The sequence below is a fragment of the Meriones unguiculatus genome, chromosome 9 (genome assembly GCF_030254825.1).
Source record: "Meriones unguiculatus strain TT.TT164.6M chromosome 9, Bangor_MerUng_6.1, whole genome shotgun sequence".
Lineage (NCBI taxonomy): Eukaryota > Metazoa > Chordata > Mammalia > Rodentia > Muridae > Meriones > Meriones unguiculatus.
The window spans coordinates 59670097-59685788 of NC_083357.1; the positions used below are offsets into that span (position 1 = coordinate 59670097).

A 15692-nucleotide genomic window follows, 5' to 3' on the forward strand; every position below is an offset into this window, starting at 1 on the left:
AAAAGAATGTATTTAATTTGGGGCCTGGTTTACAGTTTCAGAGGTTTAGTCCATTATCATCATGGCAGGGAGCATGGCACTGGAGCAGGAGCTGAGAACTATATCCTGATCCCTAGGCAGAGAGAAGCAGAGATTGAGCCTGGCCATGGGCTTTTGAAATCAGACTTCCTCCAACAAGGCCACACCTACTCCAACAAGGACACTCCTCCTAATCCTCCTAATTCTCTTTCAAAGAATTGCAATCCTTGGTTACTAAGCTTTCAAATATATGAGCCTATGGAGTCTTTTTTTTTTTTTTTCAATATAAGTCTTTTATTCCCAAAGACAACCCAAATCATACTTATAATTCGAGATCTTGTTTCTGGAGCTGGGTAACTGAGGTCTTCCTCATCAGCCTGCTGCACTGTTCCCTTTTCAAACACATACATACCATCCAAAAACTTTCTGATATTCTTGTTTTTAACTGTTGTGGCTTACCGAATCAGAGCCACTGAATTTGAGACAAGTTCAATATCATTTCCTTCAAGGATTAATTTATCCTCTGGGCTTGAGAGACAGAACAAGCAACACCTGTCTTCATCTGAACCCTTCGAATGTATATTTTTCACCTGAGAAATTTCAACCAAAGACCCAGTCTCCTGAATGAGGGAGAAGTGAGCATACTCAGACCTCATCTTGTAGCGGAAGCCCAGTGTAACACCCTTGATCATGTTCTGAACGTGACTGCAGACGGTTCTGACAGTGGCCAGTTCCTTTCTGTTACCCCATCATTTGTCAACCCAGAGCCTCTTTTTCTTCCCAAGAAGATTCAGCCCTACACTGATGTGATTGAAATCCTTCCAGAGGGGTTCCCCTGGGGCCCTTCACAATGACTGTGGGCCCCTTTAAAGTGATGTCGAGATTTTCTGGGGTGTTGGCCATCAAGAATGAGAATAGTCTTCATTCTTGCAGTAGATAGGGAAAATAAAATAAAGAATAAAGTGGGGTCATTCTTATTCAAAACACCATAGCTGACAAAGATAGTTCTAGGTGCTTAAATATTTCCAGGCTATCAGGTGGACCAAAAGCCATCTGAAAAGTCATGGCATTCTGAAGTTAATGTGAAAGTACATCGCTGTGTTTACCTCCTAGGTTAACCAAACTGTGGCAGCTTTGAAAGCCAATAAGGTCAATGTCGGAGCCCGGGTACAGTCATCTGCATATTTCTCTGGTGATAAGGTTTCCAGGGACAAGGAAGGTAAGCAGCGGGTTGCCTCCGAGTTATCCTGCATCTGCTCTCTGAGGGTCTCAAACAGCAGAAGCTTCCTGTTCATCCTTGAGTGCTCTCAGATGTGGGCAGGTGTCCCTCTGATCTCAGACACTGACCGTTTTCACCCTTAGGTGGCGCCTGTCATTAATTGTGACTTGAATCATTTGTTTGGTGAATTGTGTTTTGTGCTAATGATGATGGTGACTCCGAACACTCTTGCTGCCCTTTACGAAGGGTTTGTAATATGACAGGCATACCAGGCATGTCATAAGAGACAAGACTGTGCCTGATTCCTAGCTAGCCAACAGTGAAGCCAGAGGAATGCTGATGGAGGCTTTAAGATAGACTGAATGCCCTTTGGCCTTTGGCCTGAAGGTCATCTTGTCTCAGGGCCCCGGTGAGAGGTTGCTCTTTACAGTACCAGTATCTCACTTCTCCTGAGAGGGCCCTTTGTGCTCTAGCAGGGAAAATTGACGCTCTTGGCAAATTTGTCTTTTTGGTTCATATTTTTATCTTTTCTTCTCCCCTTTTTTCCTTTCTTCTATCTATCTGAGAACCAAATCTGGAATCTGGAGCATGCTAGGCAGACTCTACTACAACACTGCATCCTCAGCCTTCTTTTCACTTTTCATTTTAAGGCCACATCTCACTAGGGGCACCTTTTCTTTTAGGTTATTAAGGTACATTATTTTGCTTTTTCCATTATAGTAGCCCTTTATCTTTATATGTGTAATTAAGCAAAAACAGTAAAGTAATACAATTCATATTTTCCAGTGGTGAGGCAGAAATTCTTCTGACTTTAAGTCCAAATCAGCATTTACTTGTTCTGAGTTACAACTCCCAATTTCTTATAACAGCCATAAACAAAATATGTATGTGGGCTGGGGGTGTAGCGCAAGAGTCAAGTGCTGCCCAAGATGTGCAAGACCCTGGGAGCAGTCCCCAGCACTATGTGAGAATAATGAAGTCAATACACAAGGCAGCCCAAGGAACAGCGCTTGTGAGAGGCGGGCTTTGAGTCTGCTTTCCAGCACCTTGCTCAGGTATAGCTGTTGCTGGGAGTAGTGAGCGGCACCGTTGCTGGACTGAGGTCACCAGTACCAAGAAGAGGAAGGACTGAGTCAAGTTGGTTAATGGATGGGCAGATCAACCAATCAATCAGTTAGTAAATTATATATATACATATATATATATATATTTTTTTTTTAAGTAGGAAGAGGGATGATAGAGATTATTTAAATGGACCTTATTATTAAAAAAAAAAAAAGGAAATTTGTGGTCCCAGAGAGATAGGTGACTCCTGGCTGATAGATCACTTGCTCTGAGTATAGTGCTGACAGAAGACTCCCCAGCAGAGGCTCTGGCTGCCCCACTCTTACTGCCCACCATGAAGCTGCTTTATGCACTTAGCCCTGCTCCTGCTCCTGCTCCTTCCCTTTCCTCTTGGTGTGTACCTTGGGTTCATTTGTGTGGCTGTGACAGAAGCACCTGAGAGGAACAGGGAGAAAGGGCTCTTCTGGTCATGGTTTCAGAGAGGTGCCATCACGATGAAAAAAGGTGCGGTGATGGGAGTGGATCAGTCCATTGATGGCAGGAACTAGTGCCACATGGTTGCCGAGAGTGAAGCCAGAACCAAGAGCGAGCGGGCATTCCTCTCAAAGGCCTTCTTTACTGACTGGTGTCTGCCGGCCGGGCCCTACCTCCCATGGGTTCCACAGCCTTCAGACCAATACCACCCACTCTAGAAATGAGTGCTTAGAGGGCGAGCCCGTGGGGAACAATTCAGATTCCAGCCTAACGGTATGGCATCAGAAGCAGCAAATGAATTGTGTCGAGGCTTTCTTACAATAGTTCGGCTCTTCTTATCCCCACTGAATAATTACTACCCAGACTCGTAGCACATTTTGAGGAGGATCTGATGAAAGTGTTCGGTTTTGCATCAATTGGACTCTGTGATTGAAGACCGGACTGTCATTTTTAAAGTAATACAGAGACACTTGGCTTCCTTAGCTTGAAGGCAGGAGTGAACCTGGAGACGGCTTTGTATTTAAATGTGCGCTTGTGCTCTGTCCCTGTCCTGTGCTGCACACTGCATCCTCCCCTGTTCCACAGAGTGCTGAGCTATGATTGGCATTTGGAAACATTTTCTTTTCTTTTTAACTGTATTCCAGTGGTGTCAGAGCTATAATTTGGTTGGTGATGAACACCAGAACTGGAAACTTACTGATTCTACACTCTGCTTAGTCAGTTTTTCTTCCTGATCTGTTACTGTGGGAGAGACAGAGAGAGAGAAACAGAGAGAGAGAGAGAGAGAGACAGAGAGAGTATATGTATGTAAAATATTTGGGATCTTTCAAAGCAAATACCTAAGAGAGACAAATGTAAAGGATTTTATTCATTTTGTTTTATTGCTTTGAAGTGAACGTACCCATTCCTGTTCAGCAATTAGCTTTTGTCTTTATTGAAGCAAGTTTGTGAAAAAGTATCCATAAAAAAAGAGATGCAAATAGTTCATGCTGTTACAACTGGCTTGTAATTTTGTTTGGGACTTGAAGTAAGAAAGCTGGCGTGCGTGCCTTTAATTTGTAAAGTGGTATTTAGGGTCATCCACTGTGCAGTCATCCATATTGCACCTCGCCCACTGTATTTCTTCTTTACTGATGGGCAGCTCTTGTTATTCCTGTCTCACCAGTGCAGAAATGGAAACTAGAGTGTGAGTGAATTCCCAAAGCCACAGAGAGCAAGAATTTGAACTTGAATCAGTTTGACTCAAAGCACTCTAATTATTTCTAATTATTTTTCTTTCATTTCCTATCCTGTCTCTTTCAGAAGATTATGTTCGATATGCCCATGGTCTGATCTCTGATTACATCTCTAAAGAACTAAGTGAGGATTTGTCTAAGTTCTTGAAGTAAGTGTCATTCATCTTCAGTTCTGATTCACAAGCTCCTTCGTTCTTCTCTCTGACAATAGGTTCCTCCATGGCATGGCAGGTTGTGATGAGCTGTTGACCCTGAGCAGTGTCACACTGTGCAAACTAGAAGCTATTTTTATTGGACATTAAGTAGAATGATTTGATTTGGTAGAAACTGCTTATAGCAACTTAAGTTTAGGGTTAAAATTATTGCTTTGTATAGTTTTAGAGGACAATGTGTGTTAAAATTTTATCCCTTATGACAGTTAATTTGGCTCTCTGTGGTCATTTTAAGAGAAAGATGGGAAGTGATGGTAATAATTTTAAAAATTGCATGTAAAAGTTCTGCAATAGGTCTTGTTCTCAGTCATAAGATCTTCACAAAGTACCTTCACGGTGCTGAGTGCCCAGTTTCCTGCAGAGCAGTGTCCTGAAGGGCTGCAAGAGTCATCTTCAGGATGATATCATTTGTAGCCTTCCTTTATATATATGTGTGTGTGTGTGTGTGTGTGTATATATATATATATATATATATATATATGACTTTTTTCTTGTTAATTTTCAGTGTATTGGCAGTTGGTATTAAAGTTTTTTTGTGTATGATGAATTAATAGCTTAACATGATCCTGATTAAATTCTTTTTTCTTCTTTAGTCTGTAATAGGTAATACTATAGTTGCTACTTAGAACAAATTCCGTATGTCCAACTGTCCTGGTTTGCTTTCTGTTGCTGTGATATCTTACTAACCAAGACCAATCTGGGGAAAGAAGAGATTATTTTGTCCTACAAGTTACAGTCAATCTTCAAGGGAAGCCTGGGCAGAACCTAGAGCAGAAACCGTGGTAGTAAGGACCGCTGCTTATTGGCTTGCTTATGCAGCGTTCTCCTACAGCCTGCGCCCACTCTCTCTGGGGATGGTGCCGCCCACAGTAGCTCATGGACACGTGCACAGGCCAGTCAGTCTGTTCAAGGCAGTTCTTCAGCTGAGGTTCCCTCTTCTGGGTGATTCTTCGTTGTGTCAAGTTGACAGTAAAAACTAAATTGTGGAAGCTGGTTTCTTTACTAGTTACAGGTGTGAGAAGCTTGCTTTTACTAACTGTCTTCCTGCTCGATGGCCCTCTGGATCCCCCAGCTGCGTGTCTTCATAGAAGCCTTTGTTCCCTTCCAATGTTTGTGTTGGTTCTTTTCTTTCCACTGAAATTTGGGTTAAATATTTTAGGTGAAAGATAATGCAAACTGCACTTCTCTTTGATAGAGAAAAGATGACGTTCATGTGGCTTTCCCCAACAGTGACATCAGTTTTCACTTTAAATAAGTGCTAGCACTGTCATTTATGAAGAAAAAAAAAATGTTCCTCTGCCAAAATGCAATCATGGAGGTGAAAGCAAAGCCACTCTCTTCAACAAATGGGCTCTAACTCTGTCCTTCTGCATAGACATTTCCAGTGTAAGGACATAAGAGGCAAGATCTCATTCACTCAGTGACACTGCCGTCTTCACTGAGGTGGGCAGGATAGTGCGTGGAGGTCAGCTCACTACCAGATAAGACTCACTGTGCCTTGGCCCAGCCTCTCTGCTGTCTATGAGAAGCCGTAACCATGGTTCTTATTTTTAACTTCCTCAGGCTTCCAGAACCTCCAGCTGCATTGCCAACCCCTCCATCAAAGGTAAGAAACTGACCAGGGTAGCTTTGGGGACTTAGAAAAACACTTGTGCTTTTAATCATCACTTCAGTCTTTTCTATTTGAAAGTGGATAGAATCTGTCTTGCTTGACATGGGATTACTTAAACTCTGAATTATAACTGTTGTCATTTGTAGATTTTTCCTGGATGGTGAAAACTAAGTTGGTTTTAGCAAGACACCTCTATTAACATAAATAGGTTGTAGCAAGAGCTACAAATGCTTGCTCTTGCTCCCTCTGCAGAGAACCAGAGTTCAGTTCCCTCCACCCATATTGGTGGCTTACAATCACTTATAACTTCAGTTCCAGGCAATTTGATGCCCTCTTTGGCCTCAGTGGGCACCTGCACACACCTTTTGCAATACACACATACACATAAATTAAAATGTCTTTAAAATGTATTATAGACATATAGTTAATTTTTAAAAATTATTTTATGTATATATGGATGGATGGATGGATTGATTGATCCTTGAGATAAGGTCTCACTGTGTGGCTCAGACTGGCCTTGAACTTGGTCTTTCTGCCTCAAATCTGGGATTGCAGATGTCTGCCACCATGCTGGTTGAAATCTTCTTGCATTGATTGTACACATAACTGAAACTCACTTTGCCAAATTTAATTATCATTGGCACAAATGGGCACAGTGCATAATTTTTCTAACAAAGAATCCTTTGAAAAAAGTGTGACCTGAGCTATTCACTTTGATATGAGTATTGAGTATGATTGGTTTGCATCTGTTAATAGGAATTCTTCATGCATGTGTTCATGAGCACATGCAGGCGTACATGCACATACATGTATGTGAAGGCCAGCGGACAGTCCTTCGGGAGACATCTTATTTTTTTATCTGATTGATTGCCTCTCACTGGCTAGGCTGGCCATCACTGCCAAGGGATCTGTGTCCCTATCTCCCCAGTGCTGGCATTGCAAGTATACACCACTGCATCCATTGTGTCATATGGTGCTGGAGAGTAGACTGCCTTTCTCTTGTTCACATGGCAAGCATTTGTCTCTCTGGCCTTCTTGGGGCACCTTTCCCTCCTTCAGATATTCTCAGAATTACCACCCTGACTCCTCCACAGCTTGTGTTAAGTTCTCGGATCCAGGTGGAGAAGCCAGGCATCGGCTACACCCAGTCACAACTATAACCTGCCTCCCCGAGTTGGCTACATCTTAGATCCCTGTGTGCTACTCCCACATGGGATCAAGCTCACAGCCTTGAGTGTCTGAAACAAGAGCAGAGGAATGGATGCCTGAGAATAGCGTGCTGTGGTTAACAACTCTGCCCCACTCCTCACTGTTTTGGCCTTTAGGCTGGCCAGCAGGCTCAGGACCTTTTCATGTCCTATTGCCCAGCCACGGTGGCAGCAACTCTAGAAGCGTTTACTGGAGAAGCTGGAAGTATATCAGTGTTAGTCTAGGACAGTGGTTCTCAACCTTAATGCTGAGGCCCTTTTACAGTTCCGCATGTTGTGGTGACCCCAACCAGAAAATTATTCTTTACTGCTACTGCTATAAATTATAATGTAAATATGGTTGGTCAGCCCTCAAAGGGTTTGTGACCCACAAGTTGAGAACCACTGACTTAGGCAGTGTGGTACAACTAAAGCAGACAGTGAGTTTGGGTTTCTGGAACCGACAGCGAGTGATTAGTGAGAGTGCAGCCACTGCAACACACAGCAGGGCTGTGCTTCAAGAGAAGTTCTTCCGTGAAGGCTGGGTCGAGCTGGCTGGGGCCTGTGGGCCTTACTCTGCCACAGTGTTTACAACTCAGTATCTCATGCTCCTGAGCCTCAGCCTTGGTCCTAGATTGTTTGTTGCTGTCTTCTCCATGTGTCCTGGGGATTCTGGTGTTCGGAGGACACACTGTACTGGATATAGTGTAGCTTGTAACACAGCCAGGTGTGGCGGTACACGCCTTTAGTCCTAGCACTCCAGAGACAGAGGCCGGCGCATCTCTGAGTTTATGGATGTCTTCAGAGTGAGTTCCAGGACAGCCAGGGCTACACAGAGAAACCCTGACTGGGCACCACCACCAAAAAAAAAAAGAAAAAAAACATAGGATGTCTTTGGCCTCTGAGCTTCCTATTTGTGCCCAGGAGTTACCTGGGTTTTATAAGATGAGGGCTTGTTTTCAGGAGTCTGTACATGTAGTTATAAAGGGTTATATGAAACTTTACATCCATACTGTATTTGGTGTCCCTCCTTGTGGCCATTTTCTTGCCTTTGCTGAGACTCAGTTTCCCACCCCATTGGTTTTGTAGTTGTCACTGTCAGCTAGCAAAGCTGAATGAAGTCAGTGGGCTTGAAGACATTTTTGTAAGAGATTTGAAGACCACGGAGCATTGGTCTAGGGACCACTGCCCGTTTCTCTTTCTGGAACATACCTCCTTAGTCACATTGTTTTATGTCTTTCTGTTCAGTTCTCCTTAGCCAACTTCCCAGTCCATAATGATTCCGACTTTAAAATAGCAAATTAACAGAAATACCGCATCCCTTTATTTCCCAGTGTATCAAGCAGAATTATGCCAGAATTAACATGAAAACTAGTCACATGTTGAAGATATTACTCCTCTCTCTCTGTCCCCTTCCTTCACTTCCCTCTTCGCTTTTCTTCTCTCCCCTCCTTTTCTCTCCGTTCTCTCTACTACGCTCCTCCCTTCACTTTTCTTCCCTCCCATCCCTTCCCGTTTCTTTCTTTTTCTGTTCTCCTTTAATAAACACTTTAACTGGTTTTCCGTGTGGATGTGAGCTTTTAAAGCACCTTTTCTCTTACTACATGTTGAATGTTTATATGGTGCTGTCCTTGTTTTATGTACCAGAAATGAACAGTAGGTTTCTGTGTTTGACTTTTCAGTGAATTGAGGCATGTCCAAGTGCTGTATAATGCCATCTCTCTGTGGTATATTTTAAAATTAATTTATTTCTTGACAGTTTCGTGAGTGTATATAATATATTCTGCTAGCACTCCCTCTATCTTCTCAACCTCCCTCCACTGTTACAAATCTCCCCTCCTTCCACCAATCCTTACCTCTTTCTCGTATCTTTTTATTTTGGTTTGGTTTTACTTTGTAGCCCACTGGGTTTAACCAGCCTCTCTGCCTCCCTCCAATGTGGAGCTAACTCCTAGAACCACTTGCTACATCACCTGAAGACAGTAACTTCCTCTCTCCTCAAAGCCCTTATGTTGGGCTGGGACCCACACTTAACCATCTCCATCTATGACTGAATGTTTACTGCCTGTTTATTCCCTTTGCAAGCAAATGCAACTGTTGTGAGTTCCTGAGTGCCACAGTCATGCCATGCCTGTAAGACAGAGGGCCTTCCTCTTAGTGGTCTAGCTCTTTCATTTTTTTTTTTTTTTTTTTTGCTCCCTTTTCAAGGATGATCTCCGAGCCTTATAGTAAATGTGGGTCCCATTTAAGGCTAAGCACTCAGTAGTCATTTGTTCGCTGCACCTTGACTCAGCACCACGAGTCTACATTAACCAATGATTGCTTTAAAGAGAACTTCCTCTTTTCAAGCCAAAGGACAGTACTAATCTTGAGTCCTCTCTGATCTGCTCCCAACTTCTGCAACTTCTGCCAGGTCTCCAAGCACCTGAGCATCCTACTCCCTGCCCTGCATCAGTGGAGAACTACTCGCCATATAGAAGAGGGGGAACATCTTCATGATTCTGTGTTCATATAGGCAGCTATCAGCTCTGATCTTCTGGCTGAAGTCCTGTCTGGTTCGTGTTGTACCTCCACTCCATACCTAGATAGGAAGGTATATTCTTTTGTTTTATCCTTTGAGACAAAGTCTCCTTCAATAGTTCAGGCTCTACTGCAACTCACTCTGTAGCCCAGGTTGACTTTGAACTTATGGCATTCTACATGCCTCATCCTCCAAGTGTCAGGACTGAAGGCATGTGCCACTGTACCTGGCATCCTTCCATTTACTTTGTGCTGTTAGGTCATTATTGAGGAGTAAGACAGTCTTTGCTTTTGACAATTCCTTTGCTAGACATTACTCTGTGGCCAAGAAAAATCCTTCCCTGTTTCTTAGTGCAAGGAATTTTAGAACTTGCCTGTCTCCTTATCTTGTGTCCTGGGGGCTGCAAGAGGAGGAAGTAGGGATGAGTCTGCATTTCTCAAGGCACTGGTGCTGCCATGTATGTGTCTGGTATTTCCAGAAGAGCTTAAAGGTCAGTGCAAATCCAAGATTTATGACCATGCAATCTGTTCTCTGCACAGCAACAAGGCCATCCGCTCATCTCTGCTTTCTCTGTGAAGACTGTGATGTGACTTCCATTTTGCATTGTGATCACAGCCCTTAATATTTCACAAGCATAGTTGCAAAAGGATTCTGTGAATGGTAAAAACAAGCAAACGTTTGACTTAGCTGCATTGGGCCTAATGGACAGAATGTGTATGAAGATTGAGATCAACACATACAAATGTTATTTTGGGTTTTTGGGGTTTTGGTGTTTTTTTTTTTTTTTTTTTTTTTTTTGCATTAATTACCTTTACTTTTAAACTGTGTGTGCCATACAGTTTACATTTAAAATAAATGTTAACATTTATCACTCAAAGAAGAAGAATGCTAACTTATATGACAGTAGTAGACAGTGATTTGTACAGACTCAAATATGATGGTATAACCTGAGGCAGACACAGAGTAAAGAGCCCTATGGTCTTTTTTTTTTTTTTTTCATGTAACTTTTAAAAATTTATTACAATTTATTCACTTTGTATCCCAGCTGTAGCCCCCTCCTTCATCCCCTCCCAATCCCATCATCTCCAGTGGTGCAATCGGTTAGCGCATGATACTTACAGAACAAATTATTTTTTGAAAAAACATGAGCAAGGTGGGATCAGCAAGATGGCTCAGGGATAAAGATGCTTGCTGCCAGTTGTGAGTTCTTGAGATTGCTCTTTGGGATCTGTGTAGTAAAAGCAGAGAGCCACGTTCCTCAATTTGTCCTTTCTCTTTCACAGTGTGCTGTGGCATGCCCATACTCACACGCGCACACAATTAATAACTAAATATATTTAAGTTGATTGGTTTGGGTTTTTTTTTTTTTTTTTTGTATTTTTGTTGTTTTGTTTTTAGTCTGAGATCTCACTCCATATCCTCTGCTTCCGCCTGGAGTGTCTGCCTAGGGTCCTGTCCCTGGGAGGCCTGTCTGCAACAGGCCTGTGTGCATGAGTGGGGAGCTAAGTGGAAAGGAGAAAGCAAGGCAGGAAGCTGTGCAGACTTGGTGGTGGTAGAATATGCTGCCTGTGTTTAGCAGGGAACGTTAGAACAGGCCAGGGCTGGAGGGAGTGGGTTGGCCCTGGCAGAGTGGCCTTAGGCGGGATTTTCATCTCTAATTTCCATGCCTTTTATTGGACCCCCAACTGCCCTTCCAGTCTGTAACCACCTAGAAGTCCACAGTGCCTGCCACATACAAAGTAGACTTCTGTCATTGAAGGACTGACGGGGCCGAGTGCTGTACCACTTGGTGTCACCACCAAGGCTACTTCTTGGGAGAGACTCATGGGTTAGACCCCCGAGGCGCTTGTCAAAATGTGACGGAGTGTGAAAAGTGTGATCCCAAGGGTGTGTTTGTTTATTTCGAGTGGATGTTGAGAGGACGGTGTCTGACATGCTTCGCTGCTCTAATGTTGCAGAAACAAAAGTTCTCAGATGAGCCTGTAGAAGCGAAAGAAGATTACACTAAGTTTAACACTAAAGACTTGAAGACCGGCAAGGTATGTGTGTCCAGGGACACGGCAGTGGCATGCTTTACAGCCCCAGTGGCCTTGCATGTTTCCAAGGATATTGGCCGCACTTAGGCTTTTGACCAGGAAAAAAATGATTAACTCGCATTTCTGACATCATAATTCATTCAGAATTATTCACGCTAGTGTTAGATTAGTAGCATTTTGCAAATCTGAGAAAAGCCGTGTTCGTACAGAAAGGGCCTGAGTTTTACTGTGTATTCGCAGAGCAGTGGATGAAAGGAAAGCAACTTCTCTGGGAACTTTTTCTCAATCCTCCTGCCAAAAAGGTTCCCAGAAATTATAGTAAATAACAAACGTATTAGTTCCACCATTCAGCATTCTCCCTGCAGATGTCTGCTGAGTAATGTTTTTGCTGGGTTTTGTTTTACGAATGAGTCACAAGTAATGTGCTGCCTTTACAGCCCTGGTCTCTGCTCTGCCTCTTCATTTAGCATTATGAAAGCGTGCACCATTAAACCTCCCTCGACACACTGGTCATGTGATTTTATCAGTTCCTGTGTTTTAATGTTCAGGTTACCAACCAAGGTTGGTTTGCTTTGGAAAGCATTCTTATTTAGTGTTCTGCTCTGACCACTTCATTACCCGCAGTTTAGAAGACTCAGAGTACAGAGAACACCAGCCTATTCAGGCGATTGAAACAGACGGCTAAAATGCTTTACAGAAATGCAGAGAAGCTGTAACTCCCAAACGCTGCCAGCAAGTGTCCTGCCTCTGTGGCTACACTGAGTGTTACTTTTATTTCTGAAGACAATTCCTTAACTAGAAACATCTGTGTTTCCAGGTTGCTCATTGGCTCTTTGCATTTGTACAGACTGTCAGTTGTGACCCTGGCCTGTTTCTATGTTGGGACAGCAATGCTGTTGATCTCTGAAAATTTATTTTAAATTAAGGCCAGTAATTGTTTTCATATTGCATGCAGGACAGAAGAAAATTTCCAGTGTATTTTTAGCTTTTTTACTTGATTTTTTAATAGTTGTAAATTTTTTTTCTGAAATTAGGTATATAATTTGTGTTCATGATTTTTCTATTTTTTTTTCTTCATGTTCACCCATCCCAAGACACATAACTCCCATTTAGATTTTAGTAACGCATAGTCCTTATATCTTTTTTGTTGTTGTTTAATCTTATTCCTTGGGCTTTGATAGCAGAAGAAATTCCAATTTTAAGTATTGCCTAAATAGCTTAATCTCCCGGCATTCTGTGTACATGGGGTGTTGTGAATTTCTCTGGGGGAAAGTTTTCTTCCCCGTCTTCTGTGGAAAGGCCACTTCACTTCCCAGTGGTCCCATCCTCCCCCCCTCCCCACCCCGTGGTACCAATGAGAGCAGAAACACTGTGCCAGGATGACAGTTAAATGCATGGAGCAACTTATCAGAAAGAGACCATGACTATTCCTCATCCAGCCACAAGTTAAGCCCACCAAGTTACAAGTGACAAAACAAGGGGCCAGGTACAAGAATAGTGCCGAGCACATAAAATATATGTGAGCACACCCTCATCCAGAGCTCCTGGAGGAGACAGGCTCTCTGTCACCGCAGGTACTCATTCACATCACTGAAGCTGCTTCTCAGCAAGCTGCGTCCCACCAGTGATTTTAGCTGCTGCCACTGTCTTCAACACACACTTAATAGGGCACTGAGCAAAGCTGGTGACAGGGATGAGGTAAAAATCTCCAGGGCAGGGTGGTGTGGAGTCAGCTCTCTGGAAAGCATTTTCCTGGAGTACTCTGCCTTGTAGGCGGTCTTTTGAATGACAGTGCTGTCCTTGCTTTCCTGTAGAGCATAAACAAAAACATGGTGGCTGGCGTGAGTTCTTTATCACCGAGAGAATAACACAGGCTATCTGCCACCATTGTTGCCCCCTTTGTCCGTATTATTACACTAAGTGAACCCTCAAAATGATGCCCAGAGGGTGTCATCCTTGGAGCATTCCAGCTACTCAGAATGGGACATGTTTTCCTCCCTAATGAGTCTGGATGCTGAGTAGGAAGCAGCCCAGTTTCACCCTGGCACTCGTGTCCCCATTGGACCCAGACTCCTAAGCATGTGATTTGCATGTATGATGATTTACAGATATTGCAAATCTCCTTTTATTTTTATTAACAGAAAAATAGCAAAATGACCGCAGCTCAGAAGGCTTTGGCGAAAGTTGACAAGAGTGGAATGAAAAGCATTGATGCTTTTTTTGGTGCAAAAAACAAAAAAACAGGAAAGATTTGAAGCACTGAAAATGAAATCCAGTGAAGCAGAAAAAGAAGTTTGCCTCTTGCTTGTTCTGTCTTCTCTGTTCTTGCTACTGCTAGCTCAACCCTAAGTCTCTAGCTGACAAACTAAGAGAGGCGCTTTTCACATTCTGCCAATACCTGCTGCGTTTTGACTTTTGTGTCTAACAAACTATGGGAAAGTAATTGTGTGAGTTTCTGATGGCGCCTTTGGAATGTATGCCATGATGAAAAGTCATCAAGTGAGCGGAGTTTACAGAGGCCCAGCTTCCCCAAGTGCTGGCCAGCTATTCTCCACTCTGTCCTGTGTGGCTCCAAATGAAATAAACTGGACACCAAAACTGCTCATTTTGGTAACTCCTATAATTAGCCATAATTTTGTTTGGATGAATTCATGTTCTTTGAAAAAAAAAAAAGGTAATCTCTCACCTTTCCATTATGCAGACACAACTAGATAATTTTTTTAATAAAAATGTTTTCAACAACTCCGCAGTAATTTTGTTGTCTTTCATGCATTGTCATTTTGTGTTTTCCCCCAGCCTCCTGGGTATTCACAAACAGGCTTGTAAAGGCCTAGGGTGCAGCTCAGTTGGTTGAGCATGGGGGACGCTTGCCTTTCATGCTTGAGGTCCTGGGTCAGTCTCTGCTACTGCCAAAAACAAACACATGAATGCTTTTTTTAAATTACAGTATAATTTTCAATTATTTGGATGTTTAATTATTCAATAACCATTTTTCTATACAGCTCCTGTACCCAAGGCTCAGGGCTCGTCAGGAAAAAGGGGCAGGGAGATAGACTGTAAGAGGCAGAAGAATAGGATTCTGCTGAGAGATTGTCTCCTAGAGATGACAGGGGGCTTCACCCATGAAGTCTCATCAACGTGGCTGCCTCAGCAAGGCCTACATGCCGTGGTGGAAGAGGGACAGGGCCACTTAGGGATGCTGAGAGCTGGAGAAGTAGTCTTTTCTGAGGGAGAGCACGCCTTTGCTTATTCCGTATCAGCTGGCCAGCCCTGAAAACATACATGCGAGTGACACTACACAGATCGAGCAGGTTATATTTATATATTTAGGAGTGTGTATGTGTGTACTAAAGAAAATTAAATTAAAGAGGACATGAATTTGAGAGAGCAAGAAGAGTAAGTATATGGGAAGGGGTGGAGGGAGGAAAGGGAAGGGAAATAAATGCTATTATAATTTAATTTCAAGAGATATTTTAAAAGCTTTTTTTTCCCTAAATCTTCAGTATTTGAAGTGTCATGGTTGCTGTAAATATTTGTCCAGATCTTTTATTGCTTCTTTGAAATAGTTTTTGAAATGTAGGCTTACTGGTGAAATAAGTTTTTCATATATTTTTTCATATATATATATACACATATATATGAGTGGAAACATTTCACCAAAACATCAACAAGTAGTGTATGTGGTTTCTTAGGTTAAATAAAAGGCATCTTACTATGGTTGTTAGCATTTTTGTGGATGTGTGTATATGTGATTTCCAGCAAAGATGTGCTACAGCACATGTGTAGAGAAAACCTGGGGTATTTGCTGGTCCATACTTTGCCCTGATTGTAGATCCATGTTCTGTGCTGTGTGTACAGGCTAGCTGGGTAGAGTCCCAGAGTCTCCTGTCTGCTTCCTGCCTTGTCAGCAGAGCGCTGAGTTATAGGAGTTGGCGACTGTGAGTCTTGGGGGTTTGAACTCAGTGCTTTACCCACTGACCCTCTCCTGAGCTCTTGTATGGTTCTAACATTTTTCTGATTAATAATGATGTTGAAGATTTTCACTTTCGTTAACCAATTGTCATATAGAAAATTGTTCCTTCTCTTCATTCACTTGGGATGGTGGCCAGATGC

The 15692-nt window shown here is 42.7% G+C and overlaps 1 protein-coding gene across 4 annotated transcripts in view; it reads left to right on the forward strand.

Moving 5' to 3' along the window:
- The window catches only part of Rnaseh2b (ribonuclease H2 subunit B), a 74855-nt gene that overhangs the window by 32205 nt on the left and 26958 nt on the right, over positions 1–15692 (forward strand). For 2 of the 4 annotated variants that reach the window (XM_060391289.1, XM_060391290.1), the window contains exons 7-9: positions 1132–1237; positions 4079–4160; positions 5787–5829. In XM_060391289.1, coding sequence (XP_060247272.1) covers positions 1132–1237; positions 4079–4160; positions 5787–5829 — 231 coding nt within the window. Of the gene's footprint in view, positions 1–1131; positions 1238–4078; positions 4161–5786; positions 5830–11501; positions 11583–13720; positions 14322–15692 lie in introns of those variants that run through there. The other 2 variants (XM_060391286.1, XM_060391288.1) reach the window with 2 other exon arrangements.